The sequence below is a fragment of the Nerophis ophidion genome, linkage group LG16 (genome assembly GCF_033978795.1).
Source record: "Nerophis ophidion isolate RoL-2023_Sa linkage group LG16, RoL_Noph_v1.0, whole genome shotgun sequence".
Classification (NCBI taxonomy): domain Eukaryota; kingdom Metazoa; phylum Chordata; class Actinopteri; order Syngnathiformes; family Syngnathidae; genus Nerophis; species Nerophis ophidion.
The window spans coordinates 38951923-38977792 of record NC_084626.1 but is presented as its reverse complement, the minus strand read 5'-3'; the positions used below and the strand labels follow the sequence as shown (position 1 = coordinate 38977792).

Genomic DNA, 25870 nt, shown 5'->3' with positions numbered 1-25870 from the left:
GTATAATGAACACTTTTAAATTGTTTACATTCCTGCATCAGACTAGTACACTTCCAATACACTACTGCATGGAAAGATACTATAATCAATAATATATATATATATTTTTTTTTTACCTCCTGGCCCATCTCCATTGCACAAAGTTTGGCAGACTGGTCCTTGGCGTCCACCATCACGTTGAACATGGTACATAAGGTTGGAGAAATGCGGAAATCTGTGGACTTGCTGCTCTTTGTCAGTTTGGACTCGAACGCCATCCTTGTGCTACATGAACACAAAGAGTGAGCACGCTCTCCTTCTGGCCGTCCAACAGTCAACACAGCGCCACCTACCGCTTGACGCAGTTCTCAATCATGTTGCTAGACATGAGCTGGATCCGGCTCTCCAGGTGTTTGGCAAATTCATCCTCGGGCCAGTGGAGGTCCCTGATGAAGGTCTGGAGGGCGTCCAGCTTCCAGAACAGGTCCTCGGATGTCCCAGAGCCGTTGCTGCCATTGAAGCAAACACAGATACAGGTCAAAGGTCATACCAGAAGGAGCACAGGGGTCAGGGGAGGAAGTGTTGGGGTATTGGGGATGCTGCTCCTCTCCACCTGAGGATACATTTGAATTTTGGAAGCATACACGTCCAAATCAGTGGATGGGTGGAGAGGAGCGGGTATTCTACTGTAACAAATCAATCAATAATCATGCCGCCTGCTATGATTATTGATCGGGGATGTGAGGTGGCCACATGCAGCTACAGCATTTTGTCACAAAGGGAATGGCGACATGAGAGAGGACATATAAGACTATGTCCTGGTTAGCCTCTTAAATGTCTGATCACATGTCCTCTCTCAGCGTCCATGTCCCCAAGCTGTTAGGAAGAAGGAGGAAGGTGGTGGAAAGGCGGGGTTGGGGGATAAGGGTGTCCTGGAAGAACCACCAGACAAAACCATGCAGACCGTTTTAGTCAGGCCCTTTGGAGTCTGTTGGGAAACCCTCTTACTGTCTAACCCAATCAGACTCTCAGCGAGGCAAATGTCTGCAAACTGGACTTGCAAATATTTTCAAAGTGATTTCTGCAACACTGCAGAGCCTCGGGCCAGCAACCAGCGTGTATTATGTATGTACTGTATGCAGAAAGGTACAGTACATACAGAAATTTTCTATCTCTTGGGTTCATCACACGTACTCAAGCTCGACAGCATGCACCTTGAGACCAATGATATAATCTCCTCAGAGAGTCCTTGGCATGAACATGAAGACTTTTGACTTGTTGTGAGTCGGATTATTTTTAGTGGAAAAGTAATTTCTAGCAGCATATTGTAATGTCAGAATAGTAGAACAAATGCAGCATATTGTTTGGATGGTGCACTGGCTGAAGACCAGCGTCAATCTATTTCAGTGGCTTTTATTAATGTTGGACTTGTCAGGAGATATCTCGTGTTCTGTTAGGAGAGGGGTGTCCAAACTTTTTCCAACAAGAGCCAAATCCAAATAATCCAAATCCACTTCACTTGATATTTGCATTCTTTAGTTTTTTTGATTGCATGCTAAAAGCAATTTGAAAATAGAAGTGTTCCGATACAGCTTTGTTTTACTTGCGATACAATGCAGCTATTGGAGCCTTGAGTTTTGACCAGTACTGATACTGATATCAGTAGGAATCATACAAACCCCGTTTCCTTTTTTGTTGGGAAATTGTGTTCGATGTAAATATAAACGGAATAAAATTATTTGCAAATCCTTTTCAACCCATATTCAATTGAATGCATTACAAAGACAAGATATTTGATGTTCAAACTCATAAACTTAGAATTTCATTAGGGCATGTTCACAACTGTGTTACATCACCTTTTCTTTTAACATCACTCAATAAACGTTTGGGAATTGAGGAAACTAATTGTTGAAGCTTTGAAAGTGGAATTCTTTCCCATTATTGTTTTATGTAGAGCTTCAGTCGTTCAACAGTCCGGGGTCTCCGCTGTCATATTTTACGCTTCATAATGCGCCACACATTTTCGATGGGAGACAGGTCTGGGCTGCAGGCGGGCCAGGAAAGTACCCGCACTCTTTTTTTTACGAAGCCACGCTGTTGTAACACGTGCTGAATATGGCTTGGCATTGTTTTGCTGAAATAAGCAGGGGCATCCATGAAAAAGACGGCGCTTAGATGGCAGCATTTGTTGCTCCAAAACCTATATGTACCTTTCAGCATTTATGGTGCCTTCACAGATGTGTAAGTTACCCATGCCTTCGGCACTAATGCACCCCCATACCATCACAGATGCTGGCTTTTGAACTTTGCATCGATAACAGTCTGGATGGTTGGCTTCCTCTTTGGTCCGGATGACACGATGTCGAAAATTTCCAAAAACAATTTTAAATGTGTCAGACCACAGAACACTTTTCCACTTTGCATCAGTCCATCTTCGATGATCCCGGGCCCAGAGAAGCCGGCTGCGTTTTTGGATGTTGTTGATAAATGGCTTTTGTTTTGCATAGTAGAGCTTTAACTTGTACTTACAGATGTAGCGACAAACTGTATTTAGTGACAGTGGTTTCTGAAGTGTTCCTGAGCCCATGTGGTGATGTCCTTTAGAGATAGATGTCGGTTTTTGATACAGGATCAAAGGTCACGGTCATTTAATGTCGGTTTCCGGCCATGCCACTTACGTGGAGTGATTTCTCCAGATTCTCTGAACCTTTTGATGATATAATGAACTGTAAATGTTGAAATTCCTAAATTGCTTGAAATTGCACTTTGAGAAACGTTGTTCTTTAACTGTTTGACTACTATGGGGTGTACCTCGCCCCATCCTTTCTTGTGAAAGACTGAGCATTTTTTGGGAAGCTGTTTTTATACCCAATCATGGCACCCACCTGTTCCTAATTAGCCTGCACACCTTTGGGATGTTCCAAATAAGTGTTTGATGAGTATTCCTCAACTTTATCAGTATTTATTGCCACCTTTCCCAACTTCTTTGTCACGTGTTGCTGGCACCAAATTCCAAAGTTAATGACTATTTGCAAAAAAAAAAATGTTTAGAAGTTTGAACATCAAATATGTTGTCATTGTAGTATATTCAACTGAATATGGGTTGAAAATGATTTGCAAATCATTGTATTCCGTTTATATTTACATCTAACACAATTTCCCAACTCATATGGAAACATGGTTTGTACATACTTTTTGCAGTTTGTAGTGTGGAATATGAAAAATGTTTTGATCATGTGAAATTAGTCAAACAGAGAACAATGGTAGGTATGAAAAACACTAACCTATTCGATATTAACCGTTCAGAATGGACTTATGCTGTTTTTAAATTGAAGTGGAGAGGTAATATTTTTTGGTGGTCACAATAATTCATAAAGTTAAGCTCATTACCACAACACAGTAAGTTGAATAATGCGGACACGTTTGTTACTGGATACTTACTTCTGCCCCGGAGACTTTGTAAGTGTAAGTGATATGCAACTATAATCATTTGATACTTCTTTCTGTTGATACATGTGCTGGTTTGGACTGCAAAATTGTGCAATAAAGCACACTTAATAGTATTTCTAGCTTGGGTGTTATTGGGTACTCCGCTGTTGTGTAGCTGCTAGCTCCTAGTAGCCTATAAGCCAAAATACCAGAAAAGACCAACCTTGTGTGCTTACTGAAATAAATTGAGATAATTTGTTATTTACTGCTGCTTTCAAAATCCTTTTGCAACACAATCACAGACAAGGACATCCTCATACCAAGGCGTTCTCCGTTTGGTTCAATAAAGCTAAAGTGAACTAGTTGAATACACACTCAGAGTCATATATAGCAGCCATCCACGACGGGGTAGAAAAGCTAGGCATTTGTGGAAGGTTAACTGATAGTCCTGCTACTGGAACTGGCAGATTTGGTACTTTTGGAATTTGGAGGTTGACATTTGGTAGATTCACATTGGGCAGATTACTTGTTAAACTCCTGCAGAAGAGACAGACAAAAAGAAACAACAAGAACAAAAAAAACGTAACAGTGGTGTGGGTGCTGCAGATAAGCCATGTGACACTCATTACTCAAAAGTGAAACATCATTAAAAAATAGGGGGGTGCACATGTAAACAAATGAAAAGACCTGCAGCTAGACTCACATGTAAAAAAGGTACATTATCGAAAATAAAAAATATAACTTTTTTTTGCAACACAACCATTGTATGTAATCAAAACATAGAAGCAAGAGTGTGAAAGAAATAACAAATGATAAACAAGACCAGTGGGCCGGAGGCTTTTCTGTTTCTGGCATCACGTCAGAAGCACAAATTATGAAGGTTAGTTCACAGAGAAAAAAAATAATGTTAGCCTGAGAAATGACAGACATAGATTTGTCAGAAACAGTAAATAACCTTTTCTTCTACCATACAAAAATGAAAAGTTGCTTGTTTGTTAACATTACAGCTCTTCCAAAGTTGCATCCTTAGCTCAGCCGCCGTCTAAATAAAAAATACCCGCGCTCCAAACATCCAATACAAAGACTGAGGCTCCTTACTTTACAGGCTCCCAGGACTCTCGCTCAAAGCCTTTGTGTATTGACTGAGCGATGGAGGACTCCATCAGGTCCACATATCTAACCACCAGAGGAGCATACAGATCCTGGAGGTGCTTGTGGAACTTTCCGTTGCACAGATGATCTGTGTGAAAAGAAAGACAGGGACGCAGTCTTACCGCTGTGGCTGTAGGCAACCTCCTGTCGTTTTTTTGTATTAACTCAACAAGACAGTGGGAGCTCCGTTATAAATGCAGTGGTATCTCAGTTTTTCTTTGTAATCCAAATGATCAGACCGAAACAAAAGCAATGTTTTTCAATAACAAATAATGTAAATCCAATTAATGTGTTCTAGACACTACAAAATATGAAGACAAAACACATTTTATAAACACATAAAACATAGTGAAATACATATAAATGATGAAAGAAATGTATAAATGAACATTTAACATCACATTTATCTCTATCGTTCGCAAAGATGGTGATGAGCGGCAGTAGTGCTCAATAAAAATACAGAGATTGACTTCACGGTTATTTTGGTTATCATTATCATCACAGTGTTGTTATATGTGCTCTAAAAGTACTCATATTTCACATAGTTTTATTTAAATAAATATATAGCCTCACAATATACTCTGCAGAAGAAACATGTGACCGGTATATAATGATATTGTTCTGGCTACTTAAGGGCTATACATTATTTATTTGCGTGTTTGAATATGCTTTTTTTCCGTTTTAATTTGTGAAAGTTTTTTTTAATGATAAAGGGTGCGTCACATCCGGTTTATGTGACGTCACGCAAATTCACTTCCCGTTGTCATATTTCTTCCAGTATTGAACTATCGCTCTGTCTAAGAAAGCACAGCCCGTAGATGTATTGTACACATTACTTAGACAGTAATGTGTTTATTGTAGTATTGGGGCGGTGTGGCTCAGTTGGCAGAGTGGCCGTGCCAATAACTTGAGGGTTCCAAGTTTGATCCCCGCTTTCGCCATCCTAGTCACTGCCGTTGTCCTTAGACGAGACACTTTACCCACCTGCTCCCAGTGCCACCCACACTAGTTTAAATGTAGCTTAAAGATGTTTCACGATTATTGGAGAAAGACAATAATGTCGCCTGTTTCATGTTAGCTTTTAAGATTGCTTCCCCAGAAAAGAACAGTGTCAACAGTCTGTGAGTTTATCAATCACGGTTCTACGATTATTTTAAGTTAAAACAATAATACTAACCGTGGGAAGTTATACTGTGGGTTTTACTATACGGTTTATTGTTACATATACCTAGTCACTCTCGATGTTTTGTTGTACAATAACAGAGACGGTGTGAGTAACCATATATTGCAAAAAATGTTCTGTGGAAAAAAAAGTTATGTAAAAGTGGGGATTGTTTGTGTCATGTTTGTGTGTCCTCTCAATTTCTCTGTTGATTGCTATTTTGAATGTTGCTGGACTGGGTTTGGTTTTGGAATAGTAATTGTAATATTATGGTATTATTGTGTATTATTTTGTTGGACTGATTATTTAAAAAAAAGAAAAGAAAAAAAAAGTGGGTAAGGGTTACCAAAACAGAGGTACCACTGAATCATGAGTGGACAGTTTAATTTATCACTGCATGCAATTTAAAATACGGATTGCGTAATCAACACTGAGTGGCTTGGAGGAGTTGTGTGTTCCGAGCCTGTGGTCCACTAAAGTAACCAAATATGACTTTGTTTAAAGGTCGAACAAAAGTAACACACCAGAAAGAGCAATCCAAACTTACAGTCTGTCCGGAGAAAATCGTTGAGGAGCTGGAAGAGCGGGAAACTGTCCCAGCTCTCAGGCGACTGGATCTCCAGAGCGGCGTCCATGTCAATGGCGTAGAGGGCCAGGAAGTTCTCGGCGTGCTCCACCATGAGGTCGGTCCACCAAGCAAACGCCTGCAGACACAGTGATAGGAAAAAAGGAAGCGGGTGAAACGTGAAAAAAAATGACAAAGGTCAAAAGTAAAGATTATTCTGCATTCTTGTTATTGTCAGCTTTTATGAACTTGTGCTGTGAATTTGAGGATAATTACGGTGGCAAGTTTACTTAAGTGAGCCAGAACCCAACCAGATCCAGCTTATGGTGCTGTGGTGAAAAAAGCTTATTAAAGTAATGAGCTAATTTAGTAAATGTACATTAGCTTGTATCCTCATCCCAATAGTTCCTGTTTTTCCCTAGTTTGTGTCAGTCTGACTTCCTGTTCCTGCCGACTCTTTTGTCCTTTCTGTGCTTTGCAAGACAGCACAGTCCTCTGGACCGTGTTGTCAAGGATATAGCATCATAGTGTGACTCATTACATTAGATTAGATATTACTTTATTAATCTCCCAAGGGAAATTAAATTTGTGTGTAAGTAAACCGAAAATAATCACGGAGACTAAAATCACGATGTTCAGTTTAGGGTTTATTATTTCTACCAGGTTAGTTTGTCTGTTAGTCAGCAATATAACTCACAGTCTTACGGGGCGGATTTGCGTGAAACTATGAGGAAATGTAAAAAATGGGATAAAGAACAAGTCATTTTGTTTTCGGGGCAATCAAAAAAGTGTTAATATGTTACTTTACCTTACATTTTTTTTGTGCTGCTCAACTTTTGTTTGTGTATGCAAGCGGTCTCGCCTCTACCCACAGAGACAGAGACAGTGAATGACTGATAAAAGGTTTCAATCTGTTTAATTCTTTCTGCCACAGATAGTTTGAAAAGTTATGAGGAGATCTTGATTAAACTGTCAAGAAATGGGATAACTAACAGGTGATTACATTTTTTGGACTGATCCGGATTATTTCTATGTTGCTATTTTTCGTTTACGTTACATGGCTCAATTTTTCTCTGCATGTCTATGCTCGCAGCCCCACCTCCACCCACAGAAACAAAGACTGTCAAAAAGGGTATACTCTGTCAAAAGATTATTGCCATTCAGTTGACAATAATAAGAATGAAAAACATACAGTAGCTTCATGCTTATGAACAATTCCATGATGCGTCTCATTGGTGTTTCCATTCAAAAATGGAAAAAACATTGTTCACTAGTTACGTCTCCCAAGGTTGCATTTGTATAAGCAGTATTGCATGTCTGCTCCCTTCCTTTTGTTGGAATTTATTGGCATGCAGATATGAAATTTCCCTGCATGCTTTGCTGCCAAGATGTATAAAAAAATATAAGTGGTGCTGCCATTCACATCCGCCGCATACAACAAACCTCCAGCCCGCTGGATGTGAATGCCACTCCTCACATGCACATTGTCATCCTTATTAGGGGTGCCCCGATACGACTTTTTCACTTCTGATACGATACAATAGTGCAGCCTTGATTATTGGTCGAAACCAATATCAATCTGATATATTACCAGCACAAATAATACATACCTTTGATTTATTTTGTAGTGTACAATGTTGTTAAAGTATTGATCAAGTGATACATTGTTGGATAGACTTCATAGAATCTGGAATGGACTGTATAATATTTAGTTGTAATAATTAATTGTCTTAAACTTCTGAGTATCATTTGCAAGTATGCATTCAATTCAGTTTGTCCGAGGCAGTGGAGAAGTAGTCTTTGCAATCAAGTTGAATGTGCCAGTCTTGCCTTTTGTTGATCCCTACAAAGTGGTTACACTGTATATATATCGCACTTATTACAAACCAGCAGTGTTGTAATGAGCGTCTTAGTTGTAGTTTTCATTAACACATTTGGAAGTTTTGAAATCGCTAATGCAAATCAGTAACGTCTATATGGCATATCCAATGTAAATTAACATTGAGCTGGCACATTTGTTTTAAATGTATTTCTTATATTTTGGAATTTCACCTTGTATTTCATGTAAATCATATCAACATAGTTTATTTGTGTATGTTCACTCTTACAGTGTTTTAAAATGAAAATGTTTGAAAACCTCACAAATGGCGTCGACCTGTTATATGTCTGCTAAGCTAGCAAGAAGAGACATTAGAGGGAGCAGAATAGACTGCTTCTTTCGGAAGTTTTAGGCAATGTATTCTGATATGTATTTTTTGATGATATAATATCGATATCAATATGTGATCGGGACACCACAGTCCTTACGTTCTTTACTTCAGAACACAGTATCTCTGGTTAGTGTAGTCAGACTTGTCTTATAGCACACAGATCAAAGTCTTACCAAAAAACGCTTTGTTGATTTCAATGTTCCTTACCTGCTGTAATGGCAAAACTACTTACCTGTCCACATTCCAACTGCTAAGAGTTAACGCAATAAGAGGCAAACAAAGCTCTTCTACACTACAATTACCAAGAGATACTTCAAGCCAGGGATTGAAAGTCTCCGAAGTGGGTCAAAAAGAGCTTTAGTACTTCAGGGGTATGCACAGATCTCTGTGCTCTACGGAAGTATAGCAGCAACTAAAGTGCTCGGTCAATGCAATCAGTCCACAGTGGACATGCATACTCATTCAGTTCTTACGTACCTCTTTTCCCTGCATGGACCAATCACAGTGAGAACACAAGAAGATGACAAATATTGAACGTTTGAGGCTTTGTTTTAGACAGCGTAGAAGGGGGATGAGGAGGAGAAGCTTAGTGGGGAGAAATGCTTGAACAAGAGCAGGACATCAATTGTCGGATGGAGAAGAAACAGATGTCAATGGTAGATTAAAGTCGGAGGTTCACAAACTCGACTAGTTCTGCATGCTTGGGAGAGAAAGGAAACCTCTTTATGGCCCGATGAACATGCGTTATGATCTTTGTCATGTTTTGCAAGCTCCTCTTAGTCGCTGATGGTGCCGACCACACCCGTTTCTCTTTACAGCCTCCAAAGAAGCTGCTTCTTGCCATAGTGGCACGCATGCCATACAATTAGGGCGTGGGGGAGGGTTGGTGCGTGAGAGGGTAAAAAAAACAAAAATAAAATACTGTACCGATTGATCTGCAGAACTCGTGACTGCCGCCTGTCAAGCATATTCAGAGAGATACAATAAATCTGCTTCATCCGCATATTAAGACCACACTCGATCATCATTTGCTGCTGATTGTGTTGGCAGTGATGCAAGATCTTCCTTAACTGTCGCTGCGTTCACACTTGTGCTTTGCTACTATTGTACAGACCCAAAATAAATAAATAACAGACTTTGTGTACTTTGGCGCGATTAGCTTAGTGCTCAGAGTGGTATTTGAGTCACATGACCTAAAGTGCGCAGTAAAGAACATTTACATAAAGTCAGGACTTGATTGGACCGCTTTGGTGACTCATAACTCAAATATTGTCTGCTGGGTTGAATAAGTACTGTAGGTTATCTTTATACTTTGCAAGATTTATAGTCTTAGATTTCATGAAAAGTTTGTCAAAAATATATTGAAAGAGTCGTCACACTAAGAGAAAACACAACACATTTGATCTTACGTATTTCAATAACACCAGGTTTTCCTTTTCGATTTTTTTGTGATTATTCAATTGAGTTGAAACCTAAAATACTGGAATTTGCAGCAGATCTTTCAAAAAATTGTAACGTTTTGAGGCTTAATTTGTCCCAAAAAACATTGCATCGGTTTTGTCCTGCTCTGTGCTTAACCTCACGTTCAATATTTTTTAATGTTATCAATATTGCTTTATAACCTTACAGTAACACATAATTTCCACAAATTTACTAAGATCAATGTGTGCATTGTTGAGAATTGTTTTTTTACCAGACAGAAAAAGGAAACCTAACACACAATCCCCTTAAAAACTCCCATTTTTGTCTGCTGTCTCCTCGTTCTCATATTGCAGACATGTTCCGTGTTTGTTTTACGCTTGAAACATTCTTGTCCATCGTAAACGTTCGTATACCAAAATATTGCATCAAGTGTTCCGCTGTTTTCGTTATGGGATGATTATTATCATACATTAACAAGGAAGTGAGGACATTGTTAAAATGTTACAATACCAAGAAGGCTCACCCCGGATTTCCACTGGATGCGTAACCGTTGCGTAACATCACCGCCATGGTGGCGGATTCTTTTAAGTCAATGTGTCGATTTTTACCGCTGGTGGACCCGCTGCACATGGCGTACCGTATCCCTGCACTTGATTTACACTCACAGTACATACATCCACACGCACAAACATACTGTACATATACAAGCACATATGCATACATACAGTCATGTATATAATCACGTTTCATCAAACATATACTAATGTTGTTCCTCTAAGAAAGGGGTCGGCAACCAAAAATGTTGACAGAGCCACATTTGACCAAAAATACAAAAACAAATCTGTCTGGAGCCGCAAAAAATTAAAAGCCATATTACATACCATGAATTGATTAACGTGGACCCCGACTTAAACAAGTTGAAAAACGTATTCAGGTGTTACCATTTAGTGGTCAATTGTACGGAATATGTACTGAACTGTGCAATCTACTAATAAAAGTGTCAATCAATCAGTCAATACAGATAGTGTGTCATGAGATATAAATTGAATCATCAGGACTTAAAGGAAAATAAATTAGCTCAAATATAGCTACAAATGAGGCATAATGATGCTAAATGTACATACAGCTAGCCTAAATAGCATGTTAGCATCGATTAGCTTGCAGTCATGCAGTGACCAAATATGTCGGATTAGCACTCCATATAAGTCAATAACATTAACAAAACTCACCTTTGTGCATTCATGCACAACGTTAAAAGTTTGGTGGACAAAATGAGACAGAAAAAGAAGTGACATAAAACACGTCTTAGAAAGTTGGAGAAAGTTATACATGTAAACAAACTACGGTGAGTTCAAGGACCGCCAAAATTAGTAGGACAATTAATCGAATCAGTAAAGCATGTTTAATGTTAACAGCAGAGATGGGACCAAGTCATGGTTTTGCAAGTCACAAGTAAGTCTCAAGTCTTTGCCCTCAAGTCCCGAGTTAAGTCCCAAGTCAAGACAGGAAAGCCTCGAGTCAAGTCCAAAGTCAAGACTGGAAAATCTCAAGTCAAGCAGTGTTGTTTTCGTCGATGATGACGATGACGAAATAATTTCGTTGACGCCACTTTTTTTCATGACGATAACGAGACGATGACGAGATAAACATGTCTCTCTGATGACGAAAACATGACGAGACGAGAACGGACCAAAATGTTAGTGGGTAATCTGGCAGACGTTTAAAATGCATGACATTTCTGTTTATTGTGTGTGTCAATTAAAACCTAAAAAGTATCTGCTGGCGCCTACAGCAGGCTGCTGCATTCTATCCTTGTTTGGTCACGCCCACAAAGTGGCATGCAACGCACAACTAAAAAAAAAAGCTTGTGTCCAAATAGGTGGGGACGGACTTGAAGTCAACTTGTCAAAGGTTTTTAGACGTAATTTCACCTCACTGACACAAACAGATACTGACATACTGATTTTGGAGGTACAAAACCAAAGAATCATAGTACAGGCATATCCTGGACAGATCTATTGGGGCCTGTGTCAAATACTACCTGATACGGGGGAGTTAAATAAAGGGATTGTTTAGCGGGAGTTGAATTAGGTGTGTGTGTGTGTGTGTGTGTGTGTGTTTAGAATGTGTACAATACTTGCCAGGGATGATGTTACTGTTTTGTTGTTGCTTGCTACAAATAGAAAAATAAAGTTGTCGTTCTACAAGACAAAACTGTCATCTTTTTCACAACTCAAGTCAAGTAAGAGCAGTAACAGCCACACATGTGACCAATGATGGACGCGTTCTGTGGTGTTGCTGTTCAGCAGCTGTTACGCACCTCGAATGGCAGAACCAAGTTTATTTGCTTCTGCTCCTCTGGAAGGACCCAATAAACTGTTTGTGGTTCGCTTTACGACAACTCCCCTGATCACATGATTACACAGAGATTAGCATGATCTCGTAAAAAGTCTGCGCTATTTGGCAGCATTGCAGTGCCGCAACTTTGCACGTAAAAAGGCAGTGGGGATTAGCGGACGATGGAGACATTCTATGGTGGGCCCGTTACGCATGCAGTTGAAATCCGGGGTTAACTCTGTAGACAAGATGAGGAAGAATGAGATGATGTGTTTCTGGGTGTTGTTCCTGCTTTGTACTACACAAGAAGCAAACACGTTTTGATGAGTCAGTTGACGAGAGCTCAAGGACAGATCAGACTGGCTAAAATCACGATGTGCAGCAAAGTAGTGTCGATTAGACAAAGTTGCGAATCCCCGCAAAATTCACTGAGATTGGTTGGAGGGTCTGATTTTGATTGATTGATTGATACTTTTATTAGTAGATTGCACAGTTCAGTACATATTCCTTACAATTGACCACTAAATGGTAACACCCGAATAAGTTTTTCAACTTGTTTAAGTCGGGGTCCACAATAATACCGTCATCACACAAGTTAATCATCATAGTATATACATTGAATTATTTACATTATTTACAATCCGGGGGTGGGATGAGGAGCTTTGGTTGATATCAGTACTTCAGTTATCAACAATTGCATCAACAGAGAAATGGACTTTGAAACAGTGTAAGTCTAACTTAGTAGGATATGTACAGCCAGCAGAGAACATAGTGAGTTCAGATAGCATAAGAGCAAGTAAATATATTAGAAGTACATTTGATTATTTACATTAGGTTATTTATAATCCGGGGAGATGGGATGTGAATGGAGGAGGGTATTAATAAAGGGTTTTAGTTGCCTGGATGTGTTGTTTTAAAGCGGTTTTGATATTTACCATTTCTTTTAACACTGCTCAGTGTCTTTCGTTCACAGTTGAGCTCAATTGAACCCAACCCCACCAGACTTCAATTGCAAGTAGACCGAGACCCATATCTAGAGTGACCTCAATCCACTTGTTTGGTGCACACTGGTTTTCAGATGATGGCGTTCAACCTCTCGACCAAAAGAACTGTACTAGCAGAGCAAACACACCAGAGTTTCTTTAAAACTAACCAAACATGACAAGTGTGAACGCAGCCTAAAAGCATGCAGAAATATTGAGAATCACGTCCTCATGCCAACTGTAAAAGAACTCCGGTTGAGCTATTCATGGATGAAGAATGCAACATCAATAATTCCTTGGTTTTATTTAGCAAAGCATAGATGAAAGCAGCTTTATTTATAGCTGACTGACGGATTATAGAGCAGTTGGTGAGAATAACGGAAGTGTGCATTGAAGAGCGAAAAATTTCCCTCACCTCAGCGTGGTGTTCTTGGTTCTGCTGGAGGACCTCGATGACTAACTCTGCCAGGCGAATGGTTTCCTCCAGTTTCTTGGCAGGTGTGACTAAGCGGGCTGCATTCTCTAAAACAAGGACCAGGGGGACAGCGAGGTTAAGAACAGAGCAGGACATAAGTCAAATTTATTTTCTCACTATTCTGACTTTTTTTGCCTCATTTTGTATTTTCTTTTTGTTGAACATTTAGCACACAGGGATATTTTAATGAACAAAATGTTGTATTTTTAGTGCTGCAGAACACAGAAGATGAAAAGCAGACATTGAGATGGAACATGCACCCTAAATAAAATAAGCATATGTATTTAAAGCTGCTGCATGGCTATGTCACACATAGTGGAAAACAACACACATTTTGATTGATTAATGATTAAACTGGAAATAACACGGCTTATTGTTCCTTTCGCTTTTCACCTCACCTAAAATATTTGACTGTTTTATTGTTTGGGATGTAATAATATATTTTTAAAAGCATTAGATCATTCATTCCATACATAAATAATGCTTCTAAGAAACACGGAAATACATTATATCATTACCAATTTATAGTATATTAGCCGTACATATAATATACTTTATGGAAGATGTGCTATACATGCATATATTTTGTGTATCATATGGAAGGAATGTGTTTGAAGACATGAGAAATCATGTGTGAAATATGTGTGTATTCATATTCATTTAGTAATGTAAATGTTCTAACCATAGCCAGGGTGTTTATTTACAAACAAAAGGGATTGGCTGTTAATTGGAATCAAGCGGTCAACCAAGTTTTTACTTTAATATTATTTTAGAATGTGTTAGCTCTATTTGGCTGTGATATATTAATAAGTGTATTGAACAACCAAGCAGCAAAAGACCAAATGTTGTAACTATAGTAAGGAATAAACTGCTCAGTCAGCTGAATAGCAGAAACATCAAATGAACTGCCATTGTTCTCTTGTGGAAGTCATTAAAAATAGTACATGAGGAAGTCGCCTACAGCCACAGCTCTTAATGCCAGTGTTTTTTGACGCGGCACAAATTATTTGTGTAGCTATATCTTTTTTTATATATATTTTTGTAGACCACTTACCCGCTGGCTACAGTATACTAAATATTTTATTTGAACACGTGTTAATTGGAACATGTACATTATATACATGTACTGTATGTAAATATCTGTAAGTATGTTTGCAGGTATAGTGGTACCTCGGTTTTTGTACATTCCACTTTTCCACTTTTCCTATGATACGCATTTTGATAAAAATCTTGCCCCAGTTTTTGTATATTGTCTCGGTTATTATATGGCCAAACATTTTGTGTGACAAATTTGTCTGTTTGCTCGCATTTTACAGAATCACGCATCAGAGATTCAGTCTCTGTGCTTTTTTAAATTGAATGCAACTGCAAAATAATCCGCCATAACACCAAAGAAAGTGGTGAGTGCCAGCACTTTGATAGAGTAGGTGAGAAAAATTATGGATTTCAAGATTAGTCTAGCAGAAAACAAAGCTGACGTCTGTCATAAAGTTGCAAGTGTTGTTAAACATCCATTTGAATGTGCATTTGTATGTAAATGCGTACATACATGGCTATGTGCATGTAAGTGTGTATGTGCATTTTTAAGTGAATATACATGTGTATGTAAATGTGCCTGTGAATGTGCACATGGGTGTGCATGTGTACGTGCATGTCAACGTGTACATACTTATGTATGGGCATGTAAATGTTAACGTGTGTGTGTATACAGTTGTGAATGTGTATGTTAATGTGTGTTTACGTGCATGTGCATGTGTACATATACGTATGTGCTTATGTATGTGCATTTAAATATTAACATGCTTGTATATGTGTATATATATGTGAGCGTGTATGTATATGCATATGTAAATGATAATGTTTTGTGCATGTGTACGTGTATGTGCTTATGTATGGGCATGAACTTTGTAACGTGTGTGTGTATATGTATATACATGTGAACGTGTATGTGTATGCACATGTAATTGTAAATGTTTATGTGTATGTGCATGTGTATGTGTATATGTATGGGCATGTACTGTAAATGTTAACATGCCTGTGTATGTGTATATACATATAAACAAATGTGTATGCACTTGTACATGTTGATGTGAATGTGCATGTGAATGTATATGTTCAAGTGTGTACGTGCAAGTGTATGTTCATGTAAATATGCATATGTACGTGTATATACATGTGAATGTGTATGTGTATGCACGTGTACATGTTAATCTGAATGTGCATGTATTTGTTCATGTTTTTTGGACATGTATGTTGCAAAGAAAACGTAAAAATGTGATGCATCATTTTGAAACTATATAGTTCAAATAAAACCAATCTGAATCTGAAATGTGTAAGTGTACGTGCAAGTGAATGTGCATATAAATGTGAATGTGTATGTGTGTGCACATGTAAATGTTTATATTTATGTGCATGTGCAAGTGTATGTAAATGTGTATGTGCATGTGTACCTGTATACATATATGTACGAGCATGTGTACTGTATGTGTATGTGTATTTACTTGTGTATGTGCATGCGTATGTACTTGTGTGTGTGCATGTTTATCAGTGTGTCTAAACCAAAAGCTAAACATGAGTTCACCTGGATCCTTCTGATCCTTCTGACCTTTCTCAACTTGAGCGCAAAACAGAGGGAGGGAGAGAGAAGATGAAGAGATGTTTAGAATTACAGACGCTTATTTCCACACTAACTGTGGGAGTTAAAGCTGCTCTCCTTCATTTCTGATGATGTAAGGGCTCAGCTCCAGGATGTGTGGTTTCTAGGCAACAGACATGTCACAAGCACATAATCAAAACAGAGATGCTGAAACTGTGTCTGCATTTGGAAAAATGTCTGAAACAAACACAGACAGCTCAGTAGGACACACAAGCATAATAACAATAATAATAATGATAATAATAATAAACAAACATGTGACACACTGAGGTGAGTCAAGTTAGGACAAACACACAAGCCTGTCAAACAGTCCATTATGGCGTCCTTTCATCACGACTAACCTACCTGTTGGTCACAGCACTGACACACGATCACATGACATGTCACAAGACTGGAGTAGATATCAATGTAAGCAATGTAAAAATGCATTCAAGTCAAAAGAAAGAAGCTCACAGACTAGACTTCTCATTCATGTCCATCTCAGGCAGATGGTTTTGCTCATAAAATTAGATTGTTGTTGGCTCTCCTGGCTCCTTCTTTGTGGGCACTCAGTCTCACACATAATAAAAACACACATAGATAAAAAAAACAAAAAACAAAAAAAAAAAACAAGCATGGCAGAGAGAGGGAAGGCAGAGCAGAGGATGAAGTGATAAGAGGAGGCTTTGGATGAAAGTACTCACGGATGGTTAAATCCATCACTTGAGACGCCAAGCAGAAGACAGGATGCTCATACATTTCCCTCTTTTTTCCTACAAAAGAAGGATGGGGCATGCAAGAAGCCGGGGTCAGCGGAGGTGGGATGCTGGAAGGGAGGACGGCTGTCCGGGTGAGACTAGAAGTTGTCTAGAAGTATCTCACGAGGACAGTGGACAAGATAGTAAGCATGTCTTCTTAATATCTTGTTCGCACCCGCAGCAATTCTTTCAAGGCATGAAAAGGCATCAGTGTGCAGTGGAGTGCAGTGTGCTGCCGCAAGGTTGGGAAAAGCAGGTACTAAACCCTCATGTGCATTCGGACTAAACTGTCCTGTGATCAGTCACAAACAGTCATGTGTGGATCACAGCTGCACTGATTGGTCAGACACTGCACCGCTGCCATTGAGGTCCCATACCACTGAAAGCACATGCAAGGGAGCAGATGCTGGGTTGGAGATGTAATCAATCCGAGCATCGCTTTGGAAGCAACTTCACCGCACGTCGCCCAGAAAAAGTGAAGCTGCTGTGAGGGAGAGGACAGGCGAGCACAGTCGACAAGTAGAACAGCAAAGAGAGCTGACAGGAGAGCTGCTCTAGTTAAGGGAAGGTTCTAGACGCTATGATAATGTGCATCCTTAAAGCTGTGACCCAGAGAGCGCCTTCAACAGGCCACATGTTGCCATGATGACACATTTCATGGCTTTGTTGTTGAATGCATTTTTACTCACACACACTTCAACAAAACCTTGGCTACTGAAACAAAGGAGAGAGTTATTGAGACACAAAAAGCGGACGAGAAGACAAGTTGTATCTTCATCAAAACTAAAAATGTATTTCCTTGTTAATTTTTTACAAGAAGCACACAAACATAACTCAATAGAAACTTCATCTGAAATTCACATTTTCATGAAACGAACCAAATAGAAACCCCACTAATAATGTCATGCCAAGATGATCGGAGTAATACGTTTTTTTAACACTAAAATATGAATACAAACCAGTGATAACCATTTTTGGTAACAAAGTACAACACAAATAACAACTTTGCATTTGTGTGTTGAATTAACAAAATAGATATGTGTGTATTATTTAAGTAATCACACACACACACCACACACACACACACATATATATATATATATATATATATATATATATATATATATATATAGTGTGAATGTTGTCTGTCTATCTGTGTTGGCCCTGCGATAAGGTGGCGACTTGTCCAGGGTGTACCCCGCCTTCCGCCCGATTGTAGCTGAGATAGGCGCCAGCGCCCCCCGCGACCCCAAAAGGGAATAAGCGGTAGGAAATGGATATATATATATATATATATATATATATATATATATATATATATATATATATATATATATATATATATGTATATGTATATATAGGTATACATACACACACATTATATATACAGTATTTATATATATATATATATATACAGTGTATATATATACACACACACAGAAACACACACACACATTACACACGTACACACATGTATCTTGATACAGAAATTTAAATAGACCATAAATGCTCTAATTATAGCTAGGGCATTTATTCGCCTAAACCACAAAGAAAAATTGAAAGAGGGGTTAAATGGACAAAGGCTGTTATTTACAAGAACCCTAATTTTATTTAACAAATCATTTTTTTCATTAATTTGCTATACTGCTTGTACTCTTTAGACTCACGGGTGAGCTGGAGCCTATCCTAGCTGTATATTGCGCAACAAAGCAGCAACAGCAAGATAAAATTAATAACAATAACAAGCAAACTGTTTATTCAGTATTATTTATATTTATTAATGATAATTATCATTATTGTTATCATTATTGTTATTATTACTATTAGAGGCGTCCAGACACAATTTTTAACATCCAATACTAAACCAAAATTGGAGCCTTGAGTATTGGACGATACCAATATTGATCTGATACAATATCAGCAGGTATTCTATAAACTTTTATAATTTTGCAGTGTGTATCTTAGAAAAGTTTTCATCAAGTTAAAACAATGTTGGATATAAAAAACACCAATTTATTATTAACGTCTGGAATTGACTTATGCTGTGTTTAAGTTGAAGTGGAGTGATAATAGTTTTTAGGTCGCAATAATTAATGAAGTCAAGCTCAAGACGCAGTCATTTGAATGATGCGGAGATGTTTGTTACTGGATAATTTCTAAAATGCTTCTGCCTTGGAGACTTTATATGTGTAAGTAATATGGAAATATAATTATTTGATAAATGTTTGTATTGACAAATGTGTTGTTTTATACTGAAATATTTTTCAATGAATAACACTTATTATAAATGTCTAGCTTGTGTGCTTAGCTGTTGTGTGGCTGCTACCTCCTAGTAGCCTATAACCTACCGTGTTTATATTTTGTAAATGACTTGACTAAAGGAGAATAAAAGACCAACCTTGTGTATGCTGCAGAACAGCTTGTATCTGACATTATACTGTATCACACATTTTACAGACAAGCACATTTCATCCACATTTGTTTTTCTATGACATCGGTTATGAATTACGTATCAGGACGCCCCTAATTATCACTATCATTTTTAATAGTGGTTGCTGAGTTGATTGAAAACCATCAGAAGAGTAACTTTACCAACATGTTATAGTGCATGCAGAGTAGATAAATCTGCTGGATGCTGACCATTTATGACATGTTGCAGAGTTCATTTGAAAAATCAGAAAATTGCATACAGCCCCACCTTTTTGTACACCATAAAACCCGCGACTATGGAAGATATTTAAAAGAGGTAGTAAGTGGAGCATTTATGGCAGGCAGGAAGTAGTAGTTATGAATGTGTTTATGTATTTAGTGAGTAAGTATTTTGATTACCTTCGATTTTAGCATACTCTTTAATCCGTTGGTAGTTGAGGTTAGCAGCCTGCTCCAAACATTTACGGATGACTCCTTTAACTTCTTCTGGTGGGACTGGGGTCACAATGTCCTTCATCAGGACCTGAGCGGGTCACATTTCAAGAAAAAAAATCTGTCATGTTCAGGACACACTTTGGAGACCTAATACTGTACACAAGATTGACAAAACTGACTGTATGTGTTGAACAATATTGTGTATCATTGTGCTTGCAGCTGGTGAAGTAATTAAGCCATAAAGTGGCCAATGGTGCAAGCTTGCAAACTACAAAGATAAATAGATTTCAGGCCTGATTTATTTAAGGTTTGCACGTAATAAAACATGTGCAAAAGACAGAGCACACGCAAAGCTGATCTACTAAAGGTGTGCAAAGTGGATTTCGTCTTTTAGGTTTGCAGAATAAGGCATCCAATCCATTTTGCGTCTCTGTCCTCATAAATATACGTATATATGCTGATCATCAAAACGTTCACAATACTAGGAGGAGAAAATGCAAATATACAATACAGCACTAAATACATGCAACACTCATCACCGTTTTGGGAGCTCTATTTTGCGTTTCATTTAGCGCTGTTGCATGTCTGTGTTTTGGTGCCTCCTGCTGGCGTAGTCTCTCCACTGTGCCATTTTCTGTTTAAGTTGCCATGGTACCCAAGGGAAGGCGGGAATGACAAGCACAGCTGGTGCCATTTTGCCTCCACCTATTTAGTCTCCACTCACGCGCCTGTTTGGTGCGACATCATTCCTCGTAGTCCCTACTTGTGACTGCACACCTGTTTGGCTACCTTCCAGTTCCTCCAGCTCATTGACTATATGCCTGTGCTTTTTTTCCACTTTATTAGTTTTGTATTTGACTGCTCAGTCCTCCTGTTTTTCCCTTGTGGTCTTCAATCAATCAATCAATCAATGTTTATTTATATAGCCCTAAATCACAAATGTCTCAAAGGACTGTACGAAACACTAAGACTACAACATCCTCGGAAGAACCCACATAAGGGCAAGGAAAACTCACACCCAGTGGGACGCCAGTGACAATAATGACTATGAGAAACCTTGGAGAGGACCTCAAATGTGGGCAACACCCCCCGCCCCCCAAACGTTCTATTTTGGTTTCATCTGACCACATGACATTCTCCCAATCCTCTGCTGTATCATCCATGTATCCATTTTGGTATAAACTCAACTCGTCGTGTTTGGAGGAAGAAGAATACTGAGTTGCATCCCAAGAACACCATAACTACTGTGAAGCATGGGGGTGGAAACATCATACTTTTGGGCTGTTTTTCTGTTAAGGGGACAGGACGATTGATCCGTGTTAAGGAAAGAATGAATGGGGCCATGTATTGTGAGATTTTGAGCCAAAACCTCCTTCCATCAGTGAGAGCTTTGAATGGTTGACCAAATACTTATTTTCCACCATGATTTACAAATAAATTCTTAAAAATTCCTGCAATGTGAATTCCTGGATTTTTTTTCACATTCTGTCTCTCACAGTTGAAGTATATTTACTTTTTTGCCCCACTGTAGGTGCTCCACAGGGGACCGTCCTGTCTCCTTTCCTGTTCACCCTGTACACCTCAGACTTCCAGTATAGTTCAAGGTCCTGCCACCTGCAGAAATACTCTGATGACTCTGCTGTGGTCGGGTGTCTCGGAGAGGGACAGGAATCGGAGTACAGGATACTGATCGCTGACTTTGTGGAGTGGTCTCAGGCGAACCGTCTGGTTCTTTAAGTGGACAAGACCAAGGAGCTGGTCATCGACTTCAGGAAGAGAATGACCCCGGTGGAGCCCATCAAGATCAAGGTGGCAGTACAAATACCTGGGACTCCACTTGAACAGCAGACTGGACTGGAAGGAGAACTGCAATGCTGTTTACAAGAAGGGGGATGAGCAGACTCTTTTTTCTGAGGAAGCTTGGGTCCTTTAATGTATGCAGCAAGCTGTTGGAGATATTTTATCAGTCAGTTGTGGCCAGTGCCCTGTACTTCACAATGGTTTGATGGGGGAGCAGCACCAGCAAATGGGACTCAAACCGGATTGACAAACTGATCCGGAAAGCCGGCCAAACTATTGGCACGCAGTTGGAGGCGTTTGTGTCAGTAAGGGACAGGAGGACACTGGACAAAATGCTGGCCATCATGGACAATCGTGCCCACCCACTCTACCAGACAATTGAGGGACAGCGCAGTTCATACTCCAACAGGCTCCTTCAGCTTCGTTCCCACACTGTTCGATTCAAGAACTCCTTCATTCCGCACTCCATTCAGCTTTATAATCACTTGCCATACAGCAAAAGATGATATATGTCTATTACCTGACACCTGTCACATATACAGTTGTCACATATACTGTAACATTGTACATGGTAATTGTTATATACTGTATGAATGATATCGACATAATATATTATTATATATCTGTATATATAATATACTGTACATATATTATGTAAATATTACGTAGATATTTAAATCTTACATCGCTATATTTAGTCTATTCATACCTGCATCTTACATCGCTATATTTAGTCTATTCATACCTGCTTTGTCCTTTACATCCTTACACTTTCCATCATTGTAACTGAGCTACTGTGTGGAGCAATTTCCCTTGTGGATCATTAAAATTTAAGGCTAAGTATATGTAACTGGGTTCAGTGACATCGTTTTTTTGTTTCATCCTCAAAACCCAGCATAGTTTGCAGGCATTTATGATCCAGTCCTTTCCAGGTCGGATCATCTCCTTTTGTTATTTGTCGCTTTTAGTGAAATTAAAAGGACCGTTTTGTTGTGTTTTATTGTTCTCCTGCCTTCCCTTTTATTTTGTGCCTGCATTTTCCCTGTTGTGCCTTTTTTTTCAGTTCACTCTTCCCCGACGAAGGGCGTCCCTTGGGGCACACCTACAGCTAATCAGTTCATGGACTATTTAAGCTTGGCACAGACAGCTGTGCCTTGCTGGTTATTGTTTCCTGTTCCTTCCCGTCGCATGCGTTTGCTTGACCTCCAAGTCCGGGTACATTTTTTTCACCCTTGCTTTTATACACTATATATATATATATATTTTGGGGACTTTTCCTTTGCTCAGTGTACCCTGGCCTTTTCCCCTGCCGACCTTTGTTATATGGTGTGCGTTTCTGCCCCATCACCTTTTGTTAACCTTTTGGCCTTAATTAAAGACTTGCCGACATGTAGGAGCATGCTAACATGAATTATGCAGTGAATGAGAGCAACATTCTCATTTAAATACGACAATCTGAGCCACTTTTTAATTGCAAATGCAGATTTAGTCGATCACAAACAACACACCCACTAATAGTACACTCTATTTTATAGACTGCACACACTGTTTAGCATGTGGTACTTGGATCTTAGTATCTAAGTCAACAAAAGGCATCATATTGATAGAGCACGTAACACTCACTTTCCAGTGCCTAAAGAGCTGTGCTGAGTGATTAGTTGACAGCCTGTGGCTTTTAGCTCATTGGCCAGCACTGCTCGAATAAATCTCAATCGAGGGAGATTTGTGGAACCCAGGTTGAACCCAGCTTGAACAAGAATGGACTGTACAGAATTCATACTGTTACACCCGTGTGGCGAGTGAGAGTATATTTTTATAAACGTGTGTCTGAAATATTTACAAACCCTTTCCAGCAAAGATAAAGTGGCCTTCAGTGCACCTTCAGGACGCCCAAAAGGGAAACAATATCTGCATTGGAGGATGAGGAGAGAGAGGTTTGAATACACAGAGGACATTCATTATGTTAAAACAGTGTGCATCACCTGAAATTTACAATCTGGTTTTCCAATATCACACGTAAACGCTCCTTGATGTCTTCAAAACGCTCCTTCTCGTCCACTTTGACGGTGCTGAGCCCGTCCGGCCTTGGAAGATCACACAAATACAGGTTAAATAGCAACCCATACATACATGCACACACGCACACGCACGAATACACACACACACACACACACACAAATGTTGTATAGCGGACAACTTCCTTCTCCTCCCCAATGAGAGCTTTTTGAGTTCATGTCACTTGAAAGCAAAGAAAAACATTACTGTGTCTCACCTGATGGCATCTTGACAGACTTTGGAATCCTTTCTCTTTCTAAACTTGAATATGAGGTTCGCTCGTTTAGAGCCAGTGTCAGCATTTGGCCTTTGGGAGCTCTTAGGGCTCCTTAGGGCCTCGTAGGGCAGCGGCCCCCAGTAATTGTGGCCCTCTCTGACTTTAATGGACGCATGAAGGATGAATAATAAGGATGGTAAGAGACTACGACAACAGAGAACAAGAAAGAAAATAACACAGGAAAACAACAAGAAATGTGGAGATATGCAAATGTTAACAAAAAGTTAAACCAAAGACAGAGATTGTGTTTACAGGACTGTGATGTTTAACATGGCACTTTTTAAACGGTGGCATTAAGTAGCGACATGTATTTAACTACAATACTCTTGTGACTGTTTTTAGAACAATATATACTGTACATTATAAGTATATTATCATTTATTTTAATTTAAATGTGTCAATATTTGTAGGAGATGAAATCACTACAGTTCTCAGTGTCAAAGTGAAGGATGCTCACACGATAGTCATTACGGATGTTCAGTAAATACAGTATAGTGATTAAGGATATTCGGTATATACAGTATAGTCATTAAGAATTTTCAGTATATACAGGATAGTAATTAGAGATGTTCAGTATATACAGTATAGTAATTAAAGTTGTTCAGAATATACAGTATAGACATTAAGGATATTCAGTATATACAGTATAGTCATTAAGTGTGTTCAGTATATAACGTATGGTCATTAGGCAACGTTCCCTCTAAGGTACGCGCCTGTGCAATTACACACTGCTCACGCGTCCTCTGCGCACGGCAAATGTAAGCCGCTCACAAAATCAAATAAAAAGAATTGCGCATAACAGTGTGCACGTCTGCCGTTTCTCACATGTGCGCCACTGAATGCTCAAGGAGTTTTGCCGTTTGCTCACATATATGAAAAATTGGAGGGAAAATTGTCATCAGGGATGTTTTATACTGCCGATACTAATCATCCATGAATGAAATTGGCAAATGCCAATATTGATCACATGTATTAACTAAAGTGTTTTAATATACCGGTATTTATTGCGAGTGTTGACAGTCTAACAAAATCGACACATTTAAAATAGTTCCTTATTCTTTTTTGTTACATGCACATGTTGGAAAAACTACAACTCTTTTAAATTCTTTGGTTTTTACCCTCAAAGTCCTTCTTTGTCTAGATAATTAGTCATTTAATCTCTAAACATTAACAACAAAACAGATTTTGTGAAAATAGAAATATCGATCTAATCATTACAGTACCAATCATATGCTGATCCTACCCTAGCCTACACTAGCGATTTGTGGATGTATCGTCTCTCCCCGTACGTGTACATTGTGTATTTTATCTTCTCTCTAACTTTGAATCATCTGCCCGTGAATGTACTGTTAACGGGTTTCCATCTAGACTTCTTAAACTTTGCTGAGGACTTATTTATTTGGTTGTTTCAAGCTAGCTTGGTGATTAGCCTAGCTATTAGCATGTCGGCTCTTGCTTGTATTTACTCGACGTGTAACATGTTTAGCCATAGTCTCCAGTCCTCCAGTGATAATATTACATGTAAGAAATGTACTTAGTTTGCCACAATAAAAGTGAGGATTATCAATTTAGTGGAGCGTCTCCACACTGTGTATGAACATACGCAGTCCACTGCAGGTTGCCTCTGTCAGACTAAAATAAAAAAAAGTTGTCAGAGGGGACCGGGTTTTATGATTGGCATTGAAAGCATTGATCAGCTCTAGCCATTTACTAACTCTTTCGATCAGCACATCCCTAATAATCATACATTGGCAGGCACGTACAGT

General features: G+C 38.9%; 1 protein-coding gene across 12 annotated transcripts in view; it reads right to left on the bottom strand.

Annotated features, from left to right (window-relative positions):
• LOC133535388 (calcium-dependent secretion activator 1) overlaps window positions 1-25870 on the bottom strand; it is a 195931-nt gene that overhangs the window by 27430 nt on the left and 142631 nt on the right. Inside the window, exons 14-25 of one of the 12 annotated variants that reach the window (XM_061875200.1) lie at window positions 24045-24200; window positions 23755-23856; window positions 23617-23680; window positions 19937-20060; window positions 17054-17122; window positions 16296-16328; window positions 13655-13761; window positions 6270-6426; window positions 4507-4648; window positions 3784-3945; window positions 333-488; window positions 117-264 (exon numbers count right to left, since the gene is read on the bottom strand). In XM_061875200.1, the coding sequence (XP_061731184.1) occupies window positions 117-264; window positions 333-488; window positions 3784-3945; window positions 4507-4648; window positions 6270-6426; window positions 13655-13761; window positions 16296-16328; window positions 17054-17122; window positions 19937-20060; window positions 23617-23680; window positions 23755-23856; window positions 24045-24200 (1420 nt within the window). Of the gene's footprint in view, window positions 1-116; window positions 265-332; window positions 489-3783; window positions 3946-4506; window positions 4649-6269; window positions 6427-9424; window positions 9455-13654; window positions 13762-16295; window positions 16329-17053; window positions 17123-19936; window positions 20061-23616; window positions 23681-23754; window positions 23857-24044; window positions 24201-25870 lie in introns of all 12 variants that reach the window. The other 11 variants (XM_061875190.1, XM_061875192.1, XM_061875191.1 and 8 more) reach the window with 11 other exon arrangements.